At 39.8% G+C, this 24812-nt stretch overlaps 1 protein-coding gene across 5 annotated transcripts; it reads right to left on the bottom strand.

Annotated features, from left to right (window-relative positions):
• Nucleotides 1-354: 354 nt before the first annotated feature.
• Nucleotides 355-20657, bottom strand: LOC133610905 (TBC1 domain family member 12-like). Of its 5 annotated transcripts, XR_009815937.1 has the most exons (15): nt 19053-20657; nt 18570-18696; nt 15830-15924; nt 15647-15729; nt 13073-13190; nt 12891-12997; nt 11954-12037; nt 11772-11866; nt 9923-9994; nt 9672-9800; nt 7129-7238; nt 5267-5525; nt 968-1080; nt 795-821; nt 355-688 (listed from the first exon to the last, which is right to left on the bottom strand). XR_009815937.1 is itself a non-coding variant. In XM_061967674.1 (13 exons), exons 1-13 carry the CDS (start codon nt 20378-20380, stop codon nt 1006-1008), a joined length of 2655 nt encoding a protein of 884 aa, XP_061823658.1. In that variant the 5' UTR covers nt 20381-20657; the 3' UTR covers nt 355-1005. The 5 variants fall into 5 exon arrangements, 3 of the variants coding, with proteins under 3 accessions (XP_061823658.1, XP_061823648.1, XP_061823630.1); XR_009815935.1 differs by having other exon boundaries at nt 795-1080; XM_061967674.1 differs by having other exon boundaries at nt 355-1080; nt 19080-20657.
• Nucleotides 20658-24812: the final 4155 nt, after the last annotated feature.

The following is a 24812-nucleotide window of genomic DNA, read 5'->3' on the forward strand; positions in this document are numbered from 1 at the left end:
ATAAAAAAATATCATGTAAAAACAAATACAAATGTACGAATGCCAAGAAGATCCAAAAAAACAATAATGCTATGCTAAATGCTAGAAGTCCAAGTTACAAATTTTAAGGACAAAAATGGTCCATAATAAAAGTAAAATCAATGTTAAAAATATGAAAAGTAAGTAAAGTAATACAAATGATTGATTAAACAACCTTTGAGTGAACAATAACTGATCAAGTTAAAAAGAGTGAGGCTAAGCTAATTTAAAAAATCACTGCTGGTGTTTTTTGTGTGAAACCCCCCCACCCCACCCCCCGCTGTGCTATCCCAGAGGCCCCCGGGGCAACAACAGACTTCCACTTCCCCTCCGGCTCCGCCCCCACAGGAAAGACCCCAGACTGCTTGCCAAATACTCGGTCGGAGGCAAAATACCTCAGCTCTCCCGTCGCCGTGGAGACGCACGCCCACACGCCCACCATAAGGACACGTTCAGACGCCGCGGACGCTTTTATTTTGAAAAATGACCGCCCGGCACGGACAGGAAGTGAAAGGTCGGCACACTCCAAGGTAAACAATACTGTTACAAAAGTAACTGTAATCTATTACTTGCCTCTATGGAGCTGCATGATGACCTTCATCCTTAAAAAATGTCCCTTAAAAGTTCAAAAAGTCCAAACGTTGACTTGGTCGCCCTCTAGTGGTGGCGGCTGTGCACAGCAGTGGGGAGAGCGCACGACAGGAAGGAGAAATAAGAAATAAAAGCATGAGGTTAGTAACAAGACATTTTGTTAGTTGACCCGTCACTTTGCTGACCTTTTATTGACATGTTTGCTGGCCACCCTGGTAAGAAAAGAGCACAGCTGTACAATCACATGTTAGTCATAATGCTGCTTTGCAACCTTCCTCCTGTCCTGGCTGAGCTGCAGCTAGCGGACGCTAAGGAAAAAAAGAATGTCTGAGCACCACAAAGAAGGTCCGTGACCCACCGGGAGGAAGGACGTCGCGCCACCACTTCCTGCCGCGTTCAGCTTCTCAGGGCGGGGCTCCCGTTCTTCTCGCCGTCTTTGCTCCGGTTCCTCGGCGGCGGCGAAGAAAAGACCTGCCGAAAGCAGAGAGAGACAACCATAAAATGCTAACGTTTTTTTTGCTAGCATTTTAGCTAATTTTATTTTCTTTAACCCAACAATGGTGGATTTTAGAAGTATGCTAGCTAACACCCTGTTAGCATGCTAACATTAACATAACGTTTTTTTGCTAGCTTTTTAGTTCATTTTATTTTCTTTAACCCAACAATGGTGGATTTTAGAAGTATGGTAGCCAACACCCTGTTGGCATGCTAAAATTAACGTAACGTTTTGTGCAAGTATTTTTGCTAATTGTGTTTTCTTTAACCCAACAATCATGGATTTCTTTACTTGGTGCCATTTTAGAAGTATGCTAGCTAACACCCTGTTAGCATGCTAACATTACCATAAAGTTTTTTTTGCTAGCATTTTAGCTCATTTTATTTTCTTTAACCCAACAATGGTGGATTTTAGAAGTATGGTAGCTAACACCCTGTTAGCATGCTAAAATTAACGTAACGCATTGTGCAAGCATTTTTGCTAATTGTGTTTTCTTTAACCCAACAATCATGGATTTCTTTACTTGGTGCCATTTTAGACGTATGCTAGCTAACACCCTGTTAGCATGCTAACATTAACATAACGTTTTTTTGCTAGCATTTTAGCTCATTTTATTTTCTTTAACCCAACAATGGTGGATTTTAGAAGTATGTTAGCTAGCTCCCTGTTAGCATGCTAACATTAACGTAACATTTTTTTGCTAGCATTTTAGCTCATTTTATTTTCTTTAACCCAACAATGGTGGATTTTGGAAGTATGTTAGCTAACACCCTGTTAGCATGCTAACATAACCATAAAGGGTTTTTTTGCTTGCATTTTAGCTCATTTTATTTTCTTTAACCCAACAATGGTGGGTTTCTTTACTTGGTGCCATTTTAGAAGTATGTTAGCTAACATTAACATAACATTTTATGCAAGCATTTTAGCTAAATGTATGTTATTTAACCCAACAATAATGGGTTTCTTTACTTGGTGCCATTTGAGAAGTATGTTAGCTAGCTCCCTGCTAGCATGCTAACATTAACATAACATTTTTTTGCTAGCATTTTAGCTCATTTTATTTTCTTTAACCCAACAATGGTGGATTTTAGAAGTATGGTAGCTAACACCCTGTTAGCATGCTAACATTAACATAACTTTTTTTGCTAGCATTTTAGCGCATTTTAGCTCATTTTATTTTCTTTGGCTACCCCTGTGGTAAATTATAAATGTGCTTTATAAATAAAGTTGATTTGATTTGATTTGATTAACCCAACAATGGTGGATTTTAGAAGTATGGTAGCTAACACCCTGTTAGCATGCTAACTTTAACATAACGTTTTTTTGCTAACATTTTAGCTCATTTTATTTTCTTTAACCCAACAATGGTGGATTTTAGAAGTATGGTAGCTAACACCCTGTTAGCATGCTAAAATTAACGTAACGCTTTGTGCAAGCATTTTTGCTAATTGTGTTTTCTTTAACCCAACAATCATGGATTTCTTTACTTGGTGCCATTTTAGAAGTATGCTAGCTAACACCCTGTTAGCATGCTAACATTAACATAACGTTTTTTTTGCTAGCATTTTAGCTCATTTTATTTTCTTTAACCCAACAATGGTGGGTTTCTTTACTTGGTGCCATTTTAGAAGTATGTTAGCTAACATTAACATAACATTTTGTGCAAGCATTTTAGCTAAATGTATGTTATTTAACCCAACAATCATGGGTTTCTTTACTTGGTGCCATTTTAGATGTTAGCTAGCTCCCTGTTAGCATGCTAACATTAACATAACATTTTTTTGCTAGCATTTTAGCTCATTTTATTTTCTTTAACCCAACAATGGTGGACTTTAGAAGTATGTTAGCTAACACCCTGTTAGCATGCTAACATTAACATAACATTTTTTTGCTAGCATTTTAGCTCATTTTATTTTCTTTAACCCAACAATGGTGGATTTTAGAAGTATGGTAGCTAACACCCTGTTAGCATGCTAAAATTAACGTAACGTTTTGTGCAAGCATTTTTGCTAATTGTGTTTTCTTTAACCCAACAATCGTGGATTTCTTTACTTGGTGCCATTTTAGAAGTATGCTAGCTAACACCCTGTTAGCATGCTAACATTAACATAACGTTTTTTTGCTAGCATTTTGGCTCATTTTATTTTCTTTAACCCAACAATGGTGGATTTTAGAAGTATGTTAGCTAACACCCTGCTAGCATGCTAACATTACCATAAAGTTTTTTTTGCTAGCAATTTAGCTCATTTTATTTACTTTAACCCAACAATGGTGGATTTTAGAAGTATGGTAGCTAACACCCTGTTAGCATGCTAACATTACCATAATGTTTTGTGCTAGCATTTTTGCTAATTGTGTTTTCTTTAACCCAACAATCATGGATTTCTTTACTTGCTGCCATTTTAGAAGTATGTTAGCTAGCTCCCTGTTAGCATGCTAACATTAACGTAACATTTTTTTGCTAGCATTTTAGCTCATTTTATTTTCTTTAACCCAACAATGGTGGATTTTGGAAGTATGTTAGCTAACACCCTGTTAGCATGCTAACATAACCATAAAGGGTTTTTTTGCTAGCATTTTAGCTCATTTTATTTTCTTTAACCCAACAATGGTGGATTTTAGAAGTATGGTAGCTAAAATTAACGTAACGTTTTTTGCAAGCATTTTTGCTAATTATGTTTTCTTTAACCCAACAATCATGGATTTCTTTACTTGGTGCCATTTTAGAAGTATGCTAGCTAACACCCTGTTAGCATGCTAACGTTAACATAACGTTTTTTTGCTAGCATTTTAGCTCATTTTATTTTCTTTAACCCAACAATGGTGGATTTTAGAAGTATGGTAGCTAACACCCTGTTAGCATGCTAACATTAACATAACATTTTTTTGCTAGCATTTTAGCTTATTTTATTTTCTTTAACCCAACAATGGTGGACTTTAGAAGTATGTTAGCTAACACCCTGTTAGCATGCTAACATTAACATAACGTTTTGTGCAAGCGTTTTTTGCTAATTGTGTTTTCTTTAACCCAACAATCATGGATTTCTTTACTTGGTGCCATTTTAGAAGTATGTTAGCTAGCTCCCTGTTCGCATGCTAACATTAACATAACATTTTTTTGCTAGCATTTTAGCTCATTTTATTTTCTTTAACACAACAATGGTGGATTTTAGATGTATGGTAGCTAACACCCTGCTAGCATGCTAACATTACCATAAAGTTTTTTTTTGCTAGCATTTTAGCTCATTTTATTTACTTTAACTCAATAATGGTGGGTTTCTTTACTTGGTACCATTTTAGAAGTATGATAGCTAACACCCTGTTAGCATGCTAACATTAACATAACGGTTTTTTGCTAGCATTTTAGCTCATTTTATTTTCTTTAACCCAACAATGGTGGATTTTAGAAGTATGGTAGCTAACACCCTGTTAGCATGCTAAAATTAACGTAACGTTTTGTGCAAGCATTTTTGCTAATTGTGTTTTCTTTAACCCAACAATCATGGATTTCTTTACTTGGTGCCATTTTAGAAGTATGCTAGCTAACACCCTGTTAGCATGCTAACATTAACATAACGTTTTTTTGCTAGCATTTTAGCTAATTTTATTTTCTTTAACCCAACAATGGTGGGTGTCTTTACTTGGTGCCGTTTTAGAAGTATGTTAGCTAACATTAACATAACATTTTGTGCAAGCATTTTAGCTAAATGTATGTTATTTAACCCAACAATCATGGGTTTCTTTACTTGGTGCCATTTTAGAAGTATGTTAGCTAACACCCTGTTAGCATGCTAACATTAACATAACGTTTTATGCTAACATTTTTGCTAATTGTGTTTTCTTTAACCCAACAATTATGGATTTCTATACTTGGTGCCATTTTAGAAGTATGCTCGCTGTTACCCTGTTAGCTTGCTAACGTTCCCATAATAATGTTATCATGCTAATGTCCTATGCTAGCATTTTAGCAAATGTTGTACTTTTTAACCAAATAATCATGAATTTCACTACTTTGTGCCATCTTTGAAGTATGCTAGCTGGCACCGTGTTAACGTGCTAATGCTAAAATAATAACATTAGCATGCTAACGTTTTATGCTAGCATTTTAGCTAATTGTATTGTCTTTAACCTAATGGATTTCGGCACATGGACGACGCTGACCTGAGCCCAGCGGCGGTTCCTGCTGATCATGTGCGTGCTGGCCATGGCGGCGAAGAGCGTGTGGGCCTGCAGGTCTTCGGGCAGGCGGCTGAGGAACTGGGCGATGTGGATAAAGTCCATCTGCAGCAGCACGTCCTCGAACAGTCGCAGGATGCCCAAACCCGTCCTGAACAAGCTCTCCTCGCCGTCCCGGCAGAAGACGTCCCAGACGCGGCACGCCACGTCCAGCGGGAGGGACTTGCTGTACAGCGTGAAGATCCTGCAACACGGTTTGAAGACACGTCACAACTTTTCTGCCAATCTCTCCTATTTCTACTTTTATCAGGAAAAAAAAACAACCTTTATTTCCGAGGTGATTAGATCTGAGGGGCCAGTAATGATTGAGAAATATTACAACGGTATTTACTCAACGTATTACTTTTATTTCTATTCATTACATTTTAAACATTTGATTTTACTTGAATTTTGGACATTTCTTGTCCGTGAATTTGTGACTTGCATTTTCACACTTAACTTTTACTTCTGTTCTTCTTGCCATTGTTACATTTTCATTTGGACATTTTTACATTTTGTCTATTTGACATTGACATTTTTTACTTGCACTGTGATATTTTGTCATAATTTAAAAAAAAAAAAGTTTTTTGGCACTATTACATTGTATTTCAATATTTTTGGCCTTATTAGAATATTATTAATTATATATCCAACATTTATAGTCATTACATTTTTTACTTTTATTGTGACATTTTTGTCAGAAATTCATATTCAAATTTTTTGGCATTATTACATTTATAATTCAATATTTTTGGCCTTATTAGAATATTTGTACTTATATATTTAACATTTATTGTCATTACATGTTTTATTTTTATTGTGACATGTTTGTCAGAATTTCAAATTCACATTTTTTAAATGTTTTTTGGCATTATTATATTTTTATTTCAATACTTTTGGCTTTATTAGAATATTATTACTATATATTTAACATGCATAGTCATTCCATTTTTTACTTTTATTGTGATATTATTGTCAGAATTTCATATTTACATTTTCAGATTTTTTTTGGCATTATTACATTTTTAATTAAATATTTTTGGCATCATTAGAATATTTTTTATTGTGTGTATATATATATATATATATATATATATATATATATATATATATATATATATATATATTTAACATTTATTGTCATTCCATTTTTAACTTTTATTGTGACATTTTTGTCAGAATTACATATTGACATTTTTTATGTTTTTTGGCATTATAACAGTTATTTCAATATTTTTGGCATTATTAGAATATTTTTTACTTATATATTTAACATTTAGAGTCATTCCATTTTCTACTTTTATTGTGACATTTTTTGTCATAATTACGTATTTTTATGTTATTTGGCATTATAACACTGTTATTTCAATATTTTTGGCCTTATTAGAATATGTTTTACTTATATATTTAACATTTACAGTCATTCCATTTTCTACTTTTATTGTTGACATTTTTGTCAGAATGACATCATTGTATTTGATATTTTGTGCATTAGTTGAGAGTTTCAACCACTAGGGGGCGCCACCGGTCACTTCAGCAATAACAAAGGTTTATATCAGGGGTGCCCAAACTTTTTCCACTGAGGGCCACACACTGATGAATAAAAACATGCAGGGGCCATTTTCATATTTGAAATTTTAAAAACCAATACATTGTTGTTTTTTTTACCTTTTCAAAGCATGATCGTATTGTGCGCTTTTATTGTGAAGCAGAAAGTATGTGATTGGTCTGAGAATGTTTTTTTTGTTTGTTTTTTTTACATTATTTTTTTTTATGAAAGTCTCCGATTAAAAAGTGATTGCACTCACCAGTCGATCAGGTAGAGGTCAGGGGTCAACTTGTTGGTCTGGAAGTGGCTGAAGAGACGAGGCAGGTTCTCCTCGAAGAACACCTCGAAGACGGCAAAATATTTCAACATCTGAAACAACAACATTTATGTCAGCGACTTTGTGTGTGTGTGCGTGTGTGTGAGTGTGAGAATGTTTGGACAATAATAATAATAATAATAATAAGATTAATAAATATATGTTTTTTTGGTGTAGAATCTTATATATGTGAATTTTTGGACATTCACACAATAATAATACCTGTAATAATAATAAGATTAATACATATATGTTTTTTTGGGGGCAGCACGGTGGAAGAGGGGTTAGTGCATCTGCCTCACAATACGAAGGTCCTGAGTAGTCTTGGGTTCAATCCCGGGCTCGGGATCTTTCTGTGTGGAGTTTGCATGTTCTCCCCGTGACTGCGTGGGTTCCCTCCGGGTACTCCGGCTTCCTCCCACTTCCAAAGACATGCACCTGGGGATAAGTTGATTGGCAACACTAAATTGGCCCTAGTGTGTGAATGTGAGTGTGAATGTTGTCTGTCTATCTGTGTTGGCCCTGCGATGAGGTGGCGACTTGTCCAGGGTGTACAACGCCTTCCGCCCGATTGTAGCTGAGATAGGCTCCAGCGCCCCCCGCGACCCCAAAGGGAATAAGTGGTAGAAAATGGATGGATGGATGTTTTTTTGGTGTATAATCTTATATATGTGAATGTTTGGACATTCACACATATTATTATTATTATTGTAATAATAATAACTACAATAATGATGATAATAATAATAATAATAATAATAATAAATATGTTTTTTGGTGTAGAATCTTATGTGTGAATGTTTGGACATTCACACATAATAATAATAACAACAATGATGATGATAATAATAATAATAATGATAATGATAATGATGATAATAATAATAGATATATGTGTTTTGGTGTAGTCTTATGTGTGTGAATGTCCAAACATTCACATATATAATAATAAAAATAATAATAATAATGTTTTTTTTGGTGTAGAATCTTATGTGTGAATGTTTGGACAATCGCACAATAATAATAATAATAATACGACACCAAAAAACAACGTATTATTATTATTATTGTGTGAATGTCCAAACATTCACACATAAGATTCTACACCAAAAATAAAACATTTATTTAATATTATTATTATTGTGTGAATGTCAAAACATTCACACATAAGATTCTCCACCAAAAAAAACATTATTATTGTTTGAATTTCCAAACATTAAATGTAAGATTCTACACCAAAAAACTATTAATTATTATTATTGTTGTTATTATTATTGTGTGAATGTCCAAACATTCACATATAAGATTCTACACTAAAAGATATTTAATATTATTATAATTGTTTGAGGGCAGCACGGTGGAAGAGGGGTTAGTGCGTCTGCCTCACAATACAAAGGTCCTGAGTAGTCTTTCTGTGTGGAGTTCGCATGTTCTCCCCGTGACTGCGTGGGTTCCCTCCGGGTACTCCGGCTTCCTCCCACCTCCAAAGACATGCACCTGGGGATAAGTTGATTGGCAACACTAAATTGGCCCTAGTGTGTGAATGTGAGTGTGAATGTTGTCTGTCTATCTGTGTTGGCCCTGCGATGAGGTGGCGACTTGTCCAGGGTGTACCCCGCCTTCCGCCCGATTGTAGCTGAGATAGGCTCCAGCGCCCCCGCGACCCCAAAGGGAATAAGCGGTAGAAAATGGATGGATGGATGGATAATTGTTTGACTGTCCAAACATTCACACACATAAGATTCTACACCAAAAAAAAAATCTATTTATTATTTATCATTATGTGAATTTCCAAACATTACATATACGATTCTACACCAAAAAATCATGTATTTATTATTATTATTATTATTATTGTGTGAATGTCCAAACATTCATATATAAGATACTACACCAAAAAACAACGTATCTTATATGTGAATGTTTGGACATTCACACAATAATAATAGTAATAATAAATACATAATAATAATAATAACAATAATAATAATTAATTTGTTTTGGTGTAAAATCTTATATTAAATGTTTGGAAATTCACACAATAATAATAATACTAGATGGGTTTTTTTTGGTGTAGAATCTTATATGTGTGAATGTTTCGACATTCACACAACAATAATAATAATAATAATAATAATACATCGTTTTTTAGTGTAGAATCTTATATGTAATGTTTGGACATTCACACAAGAATAATAATAATAATAAATAGATGATTTTTTAGTGTGTGTGTGAATGTTTGGACATTCTCCAAACAAAACCACGTTTCCACTGCTGCATGTAGTTTCTCTTCCATGTTGTTGCTGTTGTAACGTTTAGTAACGTGCTGTCATGAAGTAAGTACACATAGTCCGTTGGCGGTGATGGAAAACACTTTGAATGGCGGCCGCTGTTCCGTTATGATACGTGCAGACTTCCTACTGCTTCTGACGAGTAGGAAGGAGGACACCTGGTGGAAAAGCGAAGCGTAGAGTTCTGCTACGTACCAGCTCGTGGTCCACTCTGAAGAAGGCCATCTGACAAGGTTTATTCAGCAAGTTGGCGAAGGTGATGAAGGCCTCGGCCTCCTCCAGGTTGAGGATGAGCACGGCAGCGATGAAGGACATTCCTTGCACCTGCACACACACACAAAACTGACCGTGAGTGTGTGTGTGTGTGTGTGTGTGTGTGTGTGTGGTGTGTGTGTGTGTGTGTGTGTGTGTGTGTGTGTGTGTCAACAGACGAGAGTGACGCTTACGTATCCGATGTCAGGTCTGTAGCAGGTGTACGCTCCCAGCACGCTGTGGAGGAGGTCGTGATAGGGACCGCCCTGTGACAACGACAATGACAATGAAGGAAAGCACTTCCTGTATTTCAAAGTAAAAATCTGCCAAATGTGATCAGGAAAGCACTTCCTGTCCTTCAGAGTAAGTCTGGCAGATTTGATTAGGAAAGCACTTCCTGTCCTTCTAAGTAAAAGTCTGCTAGATGTGATTAAGAAAGCACTTCCTGTTTTTCAAAATAAAAGTCTGCTCGATGTGATTAAGAAAGCACTTCCTGTCTTTCAAAATAAGAGTCTGCCAAATGTGATTAAGAAAGCCCTTTTTGTCTTTCACAGTAAAAGTCTGCCAGGTGTGATCAAAAAAGCACTTTGTGTCTTTCAGAGTAAGTCTGGCAGGAGTGATTCAGAAAGCACTTCCTGTCTTTCAAAGTAAAAGTCTGCCAAATGTGATTAAGGAAGCACATCCTGTCCTTCAGAGTAAAAGTCTGGCAGATGTGATTAAGAAAGCACTTCCTGTCCTTCAGAGTAAAAGTCTGCCAGATGTGATTAAGAAAGCACTTCCTGTCTTTCAGAGTAAAAGTCTGCCAGATGTGATTAAAAAAGCACTTCCTGTCCTTCAGAGTACGTCTGGCAGATATGATTAAGAAAGCACATCCTGTCTTTCAAAGTAAAAGTCTGCCAGATGTGATTAAAAAGCACTTTGTGTCCTTCAAAGTAAGTCTGGCAGGAGTGATTAAGAAAGCACTTCCTGTCTTTCAAAGTAAAAGTCTGCTCGATGTGATTAAGAAAGCACTTCCTGTTTTTCAGAGTAAAAGTCTGGCAGATGTGATTAAGAAAGCACTTCCTGTCCTTCAGAGTAAAAGTCTGCCAGGTATGATTAAGAAAGCACTTCCTGTCCTTCAGAGTAAAAGTATGCCAGATGTAAATAAGAAAGCCCTTCTTGTATTTCACAGTAAGTCTGCCAGATGTGATTAAAAAAGCACTTCCTGTCCTTCAGAGTAAGTCTGGCAGATGTGATTAAGAAAGCACATCCTGTCTTTCAAAGTAAAAGTCTGCCAGATGTGATTAAAAAAGCACTTTGGGTCCTTCAGCATAAAAGTCTGCCAGATGTGATTAAGAAAGCACTAGTGGTCCTTCAAAGTAAAAGTCTGCCAGACGTGATTAAAAAAGCACATCCTGTCCTTCAGAGTAAAAGTCTCACAGATGTGATTAAAAAATCACTAACTGTCCTTCAGGGTAAAAGTCTGGCAGATGTGATTAAAAAAGCACTAACTGTCCTTCAAAGTAAAAGTCTGCCAGATGTGATTAAGGAAACACATCCTGTCCTTCAGAGTAAGTCTGGCAGATGTGATTAAGAAAGCATTTCCTGTCCTTCAGAGTAAAAGTCTGGCAGATGTGATTAAGAAAGCCCTTCTTGTCTTTCACAGTAAAAGTCTGCCAGATGTGATTAAAAAAGCACTTCCTGTCCTTCAGAGTAAGTCTGGCACTTTCTGTCTTTCAAAGTAAAAGTCTGCCAGACGTGATTAAGAAAGCCCTTTTTGTCTTTCTAAGTAAAAGTCTGTCCAATGTGATTAAGAAAGCCCTTCCTGTCATTCAAAGTAAAAGTCTAGCAGACATGATTAAGAAAGCCCTTCTTGTCTTTCAAAGGACAAGTCTGTCAGATGTGATTAAGAAAGCCCTTCCTGTCTTTCAAAGTAAAAGTCTGCCAGATGTGATTGAGAAGGCTCTTCCTGTCTTTCAAAGTAACAGTCTGGCAGATGTAATTAAGAAAGCCCTTCCTGTCTTTCAAAGTAAAAGTCTGCCAGATATGATGTTTTTGCGTCACCTTCTGAAAGATGAAGAGCGACGGGAAGGTTCTGGAAATGTCCAGCTTGATGAGGTCTAGACTGGACTCTCTGTCGGCCAGTGAGGCCCCCCCGTCTGACAACACAAGAGGCCCAGAAGGTCATGACGACGATCGCACGCGCTCAGCGGCGTGCGTGCGTGCGTGCGTGCGTGCGTGCGTACCGCTCTCACTGTCGTTGACGGAGCTGGTCTCGCTGTAGCTCCTCCACTTCTCCTTGGCGCGACACAGGAAGATGTCGTAGAGTTCTGCAGGAAGACCAAAACACAGCTCATGGACACCTGTGTCAGGTTGGCCCCACCCACCCTTTGTGCTGCAAACATTTTGGTCTATTAAAAACTATTTGAGTTTTTAAGTCATGTTTTGATTGTGTTATTAAGTAGCCCCAACCACATCAAAAACTCACCAAACTGTGTCACATTCCTTTGTGCTGCAAACATTTTGGTGAAACCAAAAACAGAATGCTGGACGACAGCAAAGACTTACTGTGGAGCAAAGACGGCGTCCACAATGTCCGTCCGAACATGACATGACAATCGACAATGTCCCCCACGAAGAAGGATAAAAACAAAGTCGATGCGGGAAATATCGCTCAAAGGAAGACAAACTGCTACAGGAAAATACCAAAAAAAGAGAAAAAGACACCAAAATAGGAGCGCAGGACAAGAACTAAAAACACTACACACAGGAAAACAGCAAAAAAGTCCAAACAAGTCAGGGTGTGATGTGACAGGTGGTGACAGTACACCTACTTTGAGACAAGAGCTATAGTGATGCATGCTTGGTTATGGTTTAAAGTCATATCCAACAATTGCGACAACGACTTTTTACTGTCAACTGAGTTTTGTTTTTTAATGATTTCTGCTGGTGGTGTGCCTCTGCATTTTTTGTGCCTTGGCTCAAAAAAGGTTGAAAAACACAGCTACAGTGTATGAAATACATTGGAACGTTAGCGCCCTCTAGGCAACTGTGTAAATGTTGCAAACTAACTTAAGAACTGCACGATCCAAACTTTTTTGCAGCACAAACGCTTGGAAGAGGTTTTGGGAGATTTAGGACAAAGTGGGCGGGGCCAACTTCACACAGGCGTGATGCACGCACCTGCTGTGATGTTGAGCTCGTTGCCGATGGCGAGGCTCCACACCCGACCTCGCACGCTGGGAGGAAGCCCCTGCCACCACAGATCCCTGACACGCCGCGTACCCTTCCTACACACACACACACACACACACGTCAGTATGGCGCTGCTTGTATGCATGTTGATCACACACACAAACACACACATTGTGTCCCAGTGGGGGAGGATCTGGGTGTTCCAGACCACCATGGCGTTGGAGATGCTGTCCTCGTGGCGATGTCGCTCCTTCATCTGACGCTTCTTCTTCTGCGCCTCCTTCAGCTCTGACACACAGAAATATATATTATAACCAGAGATGTCCGATAATATCGGACTGCCGATATTATCGGCCGATAAATGCTTTAAAATGTGATATCGGAAATTATCGGTATCGGTTTCAAAAAGTACAATTTATGACTAAAACGCCGCTGTACAGAATGGTACAAGGACATAGGGAGAGGCGTGCCGGCCCAGTCACATAATATCTACGGCTTTTCACACACACAAGTGAATCCATGCATACTTGGTCAACAGCCATACAGGTCACACTGAGGGTGGCCGCATAAACAACTTTAACACTGTTACAAATATGCGCCACACTGTGAACCCACACCAAACAAGAATGACAAACACATTTCGGGAGAACAGCCGCACCGTAACACAACATAAACACAACAGAACAAATACCCAGAACCCCTTGCAGCACTAACTCTTCCGGGACACGACAATATACACCCCCCCCCCCCCCCACACACACACACACACACACACACACACCTCAACCCCGCCCACCTCAACCTCCTCATGCATGTCCCAAATTCCAAGCTGCTGTTTTGAGGCATTTTAAAAAAAATAATGCACTTTGTGACTTCAATAATAAATATGGCAGTGCCATGTTGGCATTTTTTTCCATAATTTGTGTTGATTTATTTTTGGAAAACCTTGTTACATTGTTTAATGCATCCAGCGGGGCATCACAACAAAATTAGGCATAATAATGTGTTAATTCCACGACTGTATATATCGGTATCGGTTGATATCGGAATCGGTAATTAAGAGTTGGACAATATCGGAATATTGGATATCGGCAAAAAAGCCATTACCGGACATCTCTAATTATAACACATATATAACACAACACATAAATATAACAGACATATAATACAAACCATAAATATAACACAAATATAATACAACACATAAATATAAAGTGTCCCAAGTGTACACTGTAGGAGTGTTTTCATGCATATTTGTACGTCGTTAGCATTAGCTAATATGCTAAAATGTTTACAAGTGTCTGTGTTAGTATTATTAACTTACAATGGCATTCTTATTGTATTGTTTCAATTTCACAAATTCCTCAATAAATTTACCAAAACGTCACCGTGGAGTTATTGAGTCCGTTTAGCTCAGGGGTCGGCAACCCAAAATGTTGAAATAGCCAAATTGGACCAAAAATACAAAAACAAATCTGTCTGGAGCCGCAAAAAAATTAAAAGCCATATTACATACAGATAGTGTGTCATGAGATATAAATTGAATTAAGAGGACTTAAAGGAAACTAAATGAGCTCAAATATAGCTACAAACGAGGCATTATGATGCAATATGTACATATAGCTAGCCTAAATAGCATGTTAGCATCGATTAGCTTGCAGTCATGCAGTGACCAAATATGTCTGATTAGCACTCCACACAAGTCAATAACATCAACAAAACTCACCTTTGTGCATTCATGCACAACGTTAAAAGTTTGGTGGACAAAATGAGACAGAAAAAGAAGTGGCATAAAACACGTCCTAGAAAGTCGGAGAAAGTTATACATGTAAACAAACTAGGGTGAGTTCAAGGACCGCCAAAATTAGTAGGACAAAACAGCGCTCGCCAAATACTCGAATCAGTGAAGCATGTTTAATATAAACAGTGGGATTTATAACAATTAGGGAGGTTTGTGTCATGTTTGTCCTCCTACAGAAACCATATTAAAACAAAAAATATATTTTTTTCCCCTCATCTTTTTCCATTTTTCATACATCTTTGAAAAAGCTCCAGGGAGCCACTAGGGCGGCGCTAAAGAGCCGCATGCGGCTCTAGAGCCGCGGGTTGCCGACCCCTGGTTTAGCTGATTGGAGAGCTGGCTTGCGCAGCTAGTGACTTCTGTTTTGTTTGATCAGCCGTTTGACTGCCGTGTTGCAGACACCGTTTGGAAACAATTAAGGTATATAAATAAACATTCACAGAATATTTCTGTGTAGATAACTCATTTCACAACGTATATATCTGCGGCTTATAGTCTGGTGCGGCAAATATATGGAAAACTATTTTTTCCTTTACTTTAGTGGGTGTGGCTTATATACCAGTGCGCTCTATAGTCCGGGAAATATGTTAATTGGAGAGCAAACAGCCAATCAGAGTGTGTGTCCAGTTCTCTGATTGGTTGCCTTTTTGCCACAAGCAAAACAGAAAACAAACCGTCTCAGAAAGCAGAACTGATTGCAGGTGAATATGGATAATAGCAAACGTGCACACACGTTCATTGAGCACACAATAGATTTATATTTGCCCAAACTACTTTGCTTTTCACTTCAGTTTCACTTCTCAAAAAAGCTTGCATGCGCTTGCAAAATAAATTTTTTTGTCCTCAAAATCTGCTTTTGTAAGCTGAAAATAAAGGCACATATAAAGGTTTATACACCTCAAATGTGTGTGTGTGTGTGTGTATGTGTGTGTGTGTGTGTTACCTCTCCTCTTGGCGCCGGCCACCATCTCCTCATACTCCAGTTTGTGTCTCTGCGTTTCCTCCACAGACTTGGCAGGAAGGTTCCTGAGGAGCCAAATCAGAGCGAGGAACACACGTCAGCTGGTCCAGGATCACTCTAGTTAGTGGTACTGGTACTGGTGCTAGTACTAGACGCGGTACTCACGGCGGCCGGTCCTCCAGGATGAGTGCTGTGGTGGAGAGTGGCTCAAACTCCAGGTTCTTCTTCCTACCGGCAGCTAGAGGGCGCTGAGGAGACAGCTGTGGGTCAAAGGTCATTCCAGCGTACGCCAGCAGAGGGAGACAGAGGGAGCATGAAGTCATGAGAGGCAGTCATGTGACACACTTGGAAAGTTTCTTCCTCTCTTTAGTCCACTTGTGGAAAGTTTGCTCTCCCTCGGCGGGTCTGAGCCTTGTGTGCTGGAGGGGGCGTGTCCTGGTGTCATGTGACGCAGGCGACGTGGTGTGGTTGCATGACAAGCAAGCTCAGGGCGCTCGCACGCCAACACGGGCGTGATCACATGACGCAAGGGTTGTTCTCAAGACAAGACCGTAAGACTTGACATAGGGCTGGGCCATACACCCTAAAACTGTATCGCGTAATCAGTGCTTGATATGGTCGATAGCGATAATTATTGATATTTGTATGGAAAATAAGGAGCAGGATTAAAATATTTCAAATGTAACTCTGATTATAATACCTCAGCTTTCAAGGCAGAAAAGAAATGTCAACACAAGCATAGAAAACACTCAAACAATGTCAACAAAATAGTCAAACCCCATTGAACACTTAACAATAAGCTCTTATTATGAAGGAATATGTAAGAAATGCTTCATAAAGTGTAAGAAAATAGTGCAAAGTGTGAAAATGTAAACAAAGAAACCCGAGAAGAACTATTTTCTGCAGGTTTAGCGGCAGCAAGTTACAGCTGTGCTCTAAAGGGTGAGCTAAGGTGGCGTACAGACCACATTGACTACGGTCCCTTGAAAAATCCAACAAAGTCTCCGAGCCACAACGTTGACGACTGTCTACTTTGCTGCTAATCATATTTGGATGATTCCAAACACTGTTAGTTCCTAAGCAGTTGTAGTTGTAGGGCGATTATTAGTGGCCGGCGAGAAGGTATATTTATGATTGTAAACAGAAAAGAACAGGAAGTATATTACCGGAGGGGGCCTGGCTATAGAGTTGCCAAATGGGAAACATTCTTTGCATGCATGTAATAGAATGTGACATGTTCCATGATAACAATGTTAATAAATAACCTAGTAAACATTGTAGGAGTACGTGTCAAAGAGGTTGGTAGATGAAAATAAATCTAAATATAGTGTAGAAATTCACACAATTTTAAGAAATGTTCTATTTTTCCTCTTTTTTTGAATTTTTCCTCTTTTTGCCTCGCCCAATTTTTCTCTTTTTTCCTTAATTTTTCCTCAAATTTTGTATTTTTTGTTGTCCTCTTCTTTTCCTCCAAAGGTGCTAATTTTTCTTCTTTTTGTCAATTTTCCACTTTCCATTCATCCATTTTCTACCACTTGTCCCTTTCGGGATCGCGGGGGGTGCTGAAGCCTATCTCAGCTGCATTTGGGCGGAAGGCGGAGTACACCCTGGACAAGTCGCCACCTCATCACAAGGCCAACACAGATAAACAGACAACATTCACACTCCCGTTCACACACTAGGGCTTATCTCTCAATTTACCCCCTCATTTTTCTCTTTTTATTTCAATTTTCCTTCCCTTTCCCATGTTTCCTGTTTTTTTAAATTTGTGCTCTTTTTACCCAATTTTCTTCTTCTTTTTTTTTTTACCTTTTTCTTCTCAATTTTCATTTTTTTCTCAATTTTATATTTCTCGATTTTCCTTTTTTTTCTAAATTTTCCTTTTCCCCCTAATTTTTTCCCCTCAATTTTTCTTTTTTCTCACTTTTATTTTTTTCCTCAATTTTAATTTTTTCCCCCAATTTTTATTTTTCCTCATTTTCCTTTTTTAATGTTTATCTTTTTTTTTTTTTTACCAGTTTTCCTTTTCCTCCTCAATTTTTCTCTATTTCTCAATTTTCCTCTTTTTTCTAATCCCCCCCTCCCCAATTTTCCCCCCTCAATTTTTCTCTTTTTCTCAAATGTCCTCTTCTATCCTCCGAGGGTGCTCATTATTCCTCTTTTTTTAAGATAAATGTTCCTCTTTTTTCTCTCAATTTTCCTTACCCCCCCCATTTTTTCCTTTTTTTTTGCACAAAACCTCTCCCTATTTTTCGTCTTTTTTCTCATTTTCCTTTTTTTACCCACTTTTCCTTTTTTTTCTTAATTTTCCTTTTTTTCTAATTATTTTATTTCTCAATTGTCCTTTTTTCGTCCCGCAATTTTCCTTTTTTGTCAATTTTCCTTTTTCCTCAATGTTCCTTTTTTATTTTATTTTTCCCCCTCAATTTTCCATATTTTATCTCAATTTTCCCTCTAAGTTTTTATCCCCCACCCCCAGAATTGTTCTCTTTTTTCAGTTGTCCTCTTCTTTCCTCCAAGGGTGTTCACCTTGCTGTCTTTTATCCACAATTTCTTCATTTGGACTTTCTCTTCTCACTTCATGCAAAGAATCAACCAATCTTGATAGTTGATACTGTCACCTGATTGGCTGTTAGCGTGTCACGCCCACCGATCACTTCCTGTGTTGCTCTTTTACCAGAGAGCGAGTGACTTTATTCATGCAACCAACCTTGCTTCCTTACTTCCCACCAAGAAGAAAATGATCGAACGTTTTATCGAACACATTTTCTATTGCTGTCAATTCTGTGACTGTCTCGATATATATATATATATATATATATATATATATATATATATAGTGACACAGTTTCTAACATTGTCGCACGGACCAATCGCGTGCACATGTTCCACTTAGGACACCAACCTGCTCTGTGGAGGAGGGGGCGGAGTCTTTGGCGGCGTCCTCCTCCCTGGGCTTGTTAAACGCTCGCCTGCCTGATGCATTGTGGGCCGACGCCTTGGAGTCTTTGGCTCTCTTCGAAAACAGGCTCCTGGAGAGAGGGTAAGACAACACGTGTGTAGAGATCCCACTGACATGACACATCCTGTTCACTTCAAAATAAAAGCCCTTTCTTTCGAAAAAAACGACGCTCGGCAGGAAGTGACTGATAACGAGCCTTTTTAGGAGGAAGCGCTCATCCTCGTACTTCCTCTCTTGTCTGGCGGCAGTTTCCTGTCAGGCGTTAAAAACCCGCACGGTCAGCGTTCACAAAGTTCACAGGTTCACTTGGTGTCACACTTCACTTTCTGTAGGGAAGTTGTCTCACACACACACACACACACACACACACACACACACACACACACACACACACACACGCACACACGCACACACGCACACACGCACCTGGTGAAGAAATCAGCTATTCCGAACCTCTTGGGCATCAGTTTGGACTCAGAGCAGTCCAGCTGCGTGTTGAGAACCGGTAGCTGGTCCGGTGCACTTTGCCGGCGGCCCGTCTCAAAAGTGTTCCGAAAGTCGCCCTGGTCCCCGAAACCGAACCCCCCGTCGTCGGCGGGGGACAGCGGGGTGGCGTCACAGCTGAGGGACACGGCGAGGTTCGGCTCGGTCCTCAGACTACGAGGCCGGCCGACCAAACCGGGCCCGGAACAGTCCTGCTCGGACGGCGAGCTGTCCTCGCTCAGTCCCGAGGCGGCGGACGGGGCGGGGGAAGGCGGTCCGGCCCCCGGCGAGTCCACAGAGGCGGGCGGGCCGGCCGAACCCCCGCTGCAGTCACCTGAGCTCCAAACACCGGACTGGGCTTCTTCGTAAGCATGGAAGCCCCCGTTGACTTGTCTCGGTTCTTTGTGGTCTGCACGAGGACCACAAAGGTCTGCTAGAGGACCACAATGGTCTGCTAGAGGACCACAAAGGTCTGCGCGAGCACCACAAAGGTCTGCGCGAGGACCACAATGGTCTGCTAGAGGACCACAATGGTCTGCTAGAGGACCACAATGGCCTGCTAGAGGACCACAATGGTCTGCTAGAGGACCACAATGGTCTGCTAGAGGACCACAATGGTCTGCTAGAGGACCACAAAGGTCTGCTAGAGGACCACAATGGTCTGCTTGAGGACCACAATGGTCTGCGAGAGGACCACAATGGTCTGCGAGAGGACCACAATGGTCTGCGAGAGGACCACAATGGTCTGCGAGAGGACCACAATGGTCTGCTAGAGGACCACAATGGTCTGCTAGAGGACCACAATGGTCTGCTAGAGGACCACAAAGGTCTGCGTGAGGACCACATAGGTCTGTGTGAGGACCACAGTGATCCGCATCCCCGTTAGGCATGCTTGCTTGAGACTTTGTTCCCAAACATGGGGGCCCACCGAACCCGTCCGTATCCTCCTCCCCAGCCGGGCTCGCCCGGTTCTTCCCAGCGTGCCGCGACGTCGCCGGTGTCACAGCCGGACAGGAAGCGGCGACGCCGGGCCCGCCTCCTCCTTCCTCGTCACGCCATGACTCAGTGGTTCCGTTCAGGCAGGTGAGGCGGTGCTCAGGTGACCTTCCGTCGGCGCCGGTACCGTCGTGGTCGACCTCAGCATCATGACCCGCGCTGACGTCACCTCCTTGTCGGAGTGCCAGGGCGCATTTGAGTCGTCGCGCTTCGTCTTCTTCGTTCTCGTTCACGTCGACGACCAAGCGGCCTCCGCGCTCCCTCGTCGCCGCCATAAGCCTCAGGCCCGCCGGCCAGCGCGACCCTGCTCCTTCGGCCCAGCAGCGCAGCAGCGGCGGCGGGTTTTGTTCTTCTTCTTGGCCGAGGGAGCTAGCATCTTAGCCGCGGACACCGGTAGCGCTGACTGCCACACGCCCGGCTCAGGGCGTTAATGTCGGGCGTCCGCGGTGAGCCGACATCCTGCGCGCCGAAGGCTGGTGTTGTTGTCTGCGAGGATTGTTGTGTTCATCTGTCCGACACAGCGGCTTCTGAGACGCCGTCCGCCATTTTGAAAATACCCTAACAATGACGTCATTGGATTCCCTCGCGCAGCTGTGACACATCAGCGTTCCACAGCGACATCAAGTGGACATGAACGGAAGTGCACTATAAAAAAAATATTTAGTAACTCTAATTTAATGAATAAAATCTAGGGATGTCCGATAATGGCTTTTTGCCGATATTCCGATATTGTCCAACTCTTTAATTACCGCTACCGATACCGATATATACAGTCGTGGAATTAACACATTATTATGCCTAATTTGGACAACCAGGTATGGTGAAGATAAGGTCCTTTTTGAAAATATTAATAAAATAAAATAAGATATATAAATTAAAAACATTTTCTTGAATAAAAAAGAAAGTGAAACAATATAAAAACGGTTACATAGAAACTAGTAATTAATGAAAATGAGTCAAATTAACTGTTAAAGGTTAGTACTATTAGTGGACCAGCAGCACGCTCAATCATGTGTGCTTACGGACTGTATCCCTTGCAGACTGTATTGATATATATTGATATATAATGTAGGAACCAGAATATTAATAACAGAGAGAAACAACCCTTTTGTGTGAATGAGTGTAAATGGGGGAGGGAGGTGTTTTGGGTTGGTGCACTAATTGTAAGTGTATCTTGTGTTTTTTATGTTGATTTAATTAAAAAAAACAAAAAAAAAACACGATACCGATAATAAAAAAACAGATACCGATCATTTCCGATATTACATTTTAACGCATTTATCGGCAGGCTGATATTATCAGACATCTCTAATATATATATATATATCGAGACAGTCACGGAACCAGAATATTAATAACGAAAGAAACAACCCTTTTGTGCGAATGAGTGTAAATGGGGGAGGGAGGTTTTTTGGGTTGGTGCACTAATTGTAAGTGTATCTTGTGTTTTTTATGTTGATTTAATAAAAAATAAAAATAAATAGATTTTTTAAAAAAACGATACCGATAAAAAAAAAACGATACCGATAATTCCCCGATTTTACATTTTAAAGCATTTATCGGCCGACAATATCCGACATCTCTAATAAAATCAATTAATTAAAACAATGTAAAACATTTAAAAAATATATATATATACATACAAAAAATATTTATGAACGTTTTATTTTGATGAAGTTAGATTTCCTCGCCCGGCTTTGACACAGCGACACTAAGTGGACATTAATGGAAGTGCACCAGAAAAAGTTTGTTTAAATCAGGCCTAGGCAATTATTTTGACTCAGGGGCCACATTTCGGGGCGGCATGGCGTAGTGGGTAGAATGGCCGTGCCAGAAATCTGAGGGTTGCAGGTTTGCTCCCCGCCTCTTACCATCCAATTCACTGCCGTTGTGTCCTTGGGCAGGACACTTCCCCCTTTCCCCCGGTGCCGCTCACACTGGTGAATGAATGATGAATGAATGATGGGTGGTGGTCGGAGGGGCCGTAGGCGCAAACTGGCAGTCTACCCCAGGGCAGCTGTGGCTACAAATGTAGCTTACCACCACCAGGTATGAATGATGGGTTCCCACTTCTCTGTGAGCGCTTTGAGTATCTAATAATAGAAAAAGCGCTATATAAAATCTAATCCGTTATTATTATTATTTCGAGAGAAAAATGTGTCTGGGGCCGGTATATCTATTTTTAGGAACACTAAAACTACCTCACAATAATGTCTGATTGAATGCTAAAAGCGTTATGAGAGACCGCCTTAAAAAACGTAATGGAATTTTAAATTTTTCTATGAACGATAAAACACTGAATATTGACAAAATATGAACGTCACACCCCCTTTCGATCGACATATTTTACAATCAAGTGAACATCTGCGGTCCTCTCCAAGGTTTCTCATAGTCATTCACATTGACATCCCACTGGGTTGTGAGTTTTTCCTTGCCCTTATGTGGGCTCTGTACCGAGGATGTCATTGTGGCTTGTGCAGCCCTTTGAGACACTTGTGATTTAGGGCTATATAAATAAGCATTGATTGATTGATTGATTGATACACACGACAAAGATATGATAGAATACCACAAAATGTTTTGTTTTTTTCCTACGGATTAAGTTAGATTTCCTCGCGCGGCTTTGAGTTTGCATGTTCTCCCCGTGACTGCGTGGGTTCCCTCCGAGTACTCCTGCTTCCTCCCACCTCCAAAGACATGCACCTGGGGATAGGTTGATTGGCAACACTAAAATGGTCCCTAGTGTGTGAATGTGAATGTGAATGTTGTCTGTCTATCTGTGTTGGCCCTGTGATGAGGTGGCGACTTGTCCAGGGTGTACCCCGCCTTCCGCCCGAGTGCAGCTGAGATAAGCTCCAGTGACCCCCCGCGACCTCGAAAGGGACAAGCGGTAAAAAATGGATGGCTGGATGGGCTTTGACACGTCAGGGTTCCACAGCGACAACAAGCGACCATTAATGGAAGCAGGCACGTGCACACATAGGGCCCTATGGGTGCTTGAGCCCCTGCCCTTTTTCGCCTCGTCTTAAAAAGTGCCCTCTGCCTGTGTGTGTGTTTTTTTTTTGTTTTTTTTAAATAACATTAATAAATTCCTGTCAGGGATGTAAAAAAAACAGCGGTACAAAAGCTCCACGTTTTCTTGTAATACCGGGTTGTTTGACCCTGCCGCTTCCGCCAGAGAGGGAGAGAGAGAGAGGGCGAGTGAGTGAGTAAGTGAGAGGAGAGAGAGCCAACTGCGCCCCTGAGGAGACGTCACGTGACAGTGGAGCAACTTGAACCAGTGAGTTATGGTCTAGTCGCCGTCCACTTATTCAGCATCTAATATGGGTAATATTTCAGAAAAACGCTGTATTATTCAATGTGTCAGTTTCTGTTTTTGCCGGACGTCGGAGCACGGCGCATCAATTGAGCACGGCACATCAAGTCCGCACAGAGCAGAACGGATCGTGCGGGACAGGAAGTAGTGTACAAAATACAAAATAAAACACCAGGTTAATTTTCAAAATTAAATGCACTGTGTTTATGGCGGATCACATTTCTCTCACAGTAGAGGTTTAGATATAAAGTTTATTGTGACTTTGCTATTACTGTGTGGGTTAACAAAATAATAATAATAATAATAATAATAAGAAGAATGATAATAATAATAATAATTAAAGTAATAATAATAATAATAATAATGATTATTATTATTATTAATAATAATAATTTCAGCATTCTGGGGATATAAGATGTAGGTTATCTGTTAGGAATATTACCATCTGTATTTAAACTTGATTCATGTTGATTATGCCTGCAGCACAATGCCAAAAAAAGAAAGGATACAGAAAAGGAAGGAGAAGGAGCGCCAGGAAGCAGCTAAGGGTAGCAGACCTCTTAATGCATGGCTAAAACCAAGTACTAGCATCATGGAAGCCCTGAATTTACATTGAGGAGCATATTTGGGTATGGGTGGCCTCCATTCTACAGCCCTCTACTGGCCCCTGGTCCATATTTTTGGGCCTGTATTGCGTTTCAGTTGTTTAGTCTGAGCATTAAGTGAGAAAGACCATAAGTTACAACTTGATGGTGTTTTCATCAAGTTAAGGGAAGAAGGACAGATTTTCTCATTGAATTTTTTTCCATTTGAGTATTTATTTTTGTATTTTTTTTCAAAGTTCATGTTGCACTGTTCAATGTTCAATATTAAAGTGCTTATCTTTAACAATAAATAGCCTAATAATAAACCAGTGTTTTGTTGCTTTTCATGTCTTCCAAGCCTATGATAATGTGAATTAACTCATTATGACAATAATTTGTTGACACAAAAGAAGTGGCAATCACTTTTACCTACAAAGGACACACAGCTAAGTAGTTAGCTTCCTATTAGCAAATTTAATTCTACATTAATTTCCATATTGTGCAAAGGACCAAAAAAATGTTTCCTGCCCTTTTCTAACTTTGAGCCCCTGCCCCTCTATAATCATGTGCACGTCCCTGAATGGAAGTGCATCAGAAGCATTTTTTTTAGTTTTTTTAAATCGTCATTTATTTAGTGACAGTTATTAAATTAATTAAATTAATACAAACAATATTAAACATTTATTTAACAAAAAGTATATATATATATATATATAAAAAATAAATCAATACCACAAAATGGTATTTTATTAAAAAAAAGTAAATTCCCTCAGACTGCTATGACACATTAGGGTCCCACAGCGACCT

Source organism: Nerophis lumbriciformis, linkage group LG02 (assembly GCF_033978685.3).
Source record: "Nerophis lumbriciformis linkage group LG02, RoL_Nlum_v2.1, whole genome shotgun sequence".
In the NCBI taxonomy this organism is placed as follows: Eukaryota; Metazoa; Chordata; class Actinopteri; order Syngnathiformes; family Syngnathidae; genus Nerophis; species Nerophis lumbriciformis.

Coding starts and splice junctions, on each gene's coding strand:
- LOC133610905 (XM_061967646.1), bottom strand. CDS start 20,380: ATGGCGGCGACGAGGGAGCGCGGAGGCCGCTTGGTCGTCGACGTGAAC. Junction 15,925..18,569: donor CCCCCTCCTCCACAGAGCAG/GTTGGTGTCCTA, acceptor TTTGACCCACAG/CTGTCTCCTCAGCGCCCTCT. Junction 7,239..9,671: donor TCAGAGTGGACCACGAGCTG/GTACGTAGCAGA, acceptor TTGTTGTTTCAG/ATGTTGAAATATTTTGCCGT.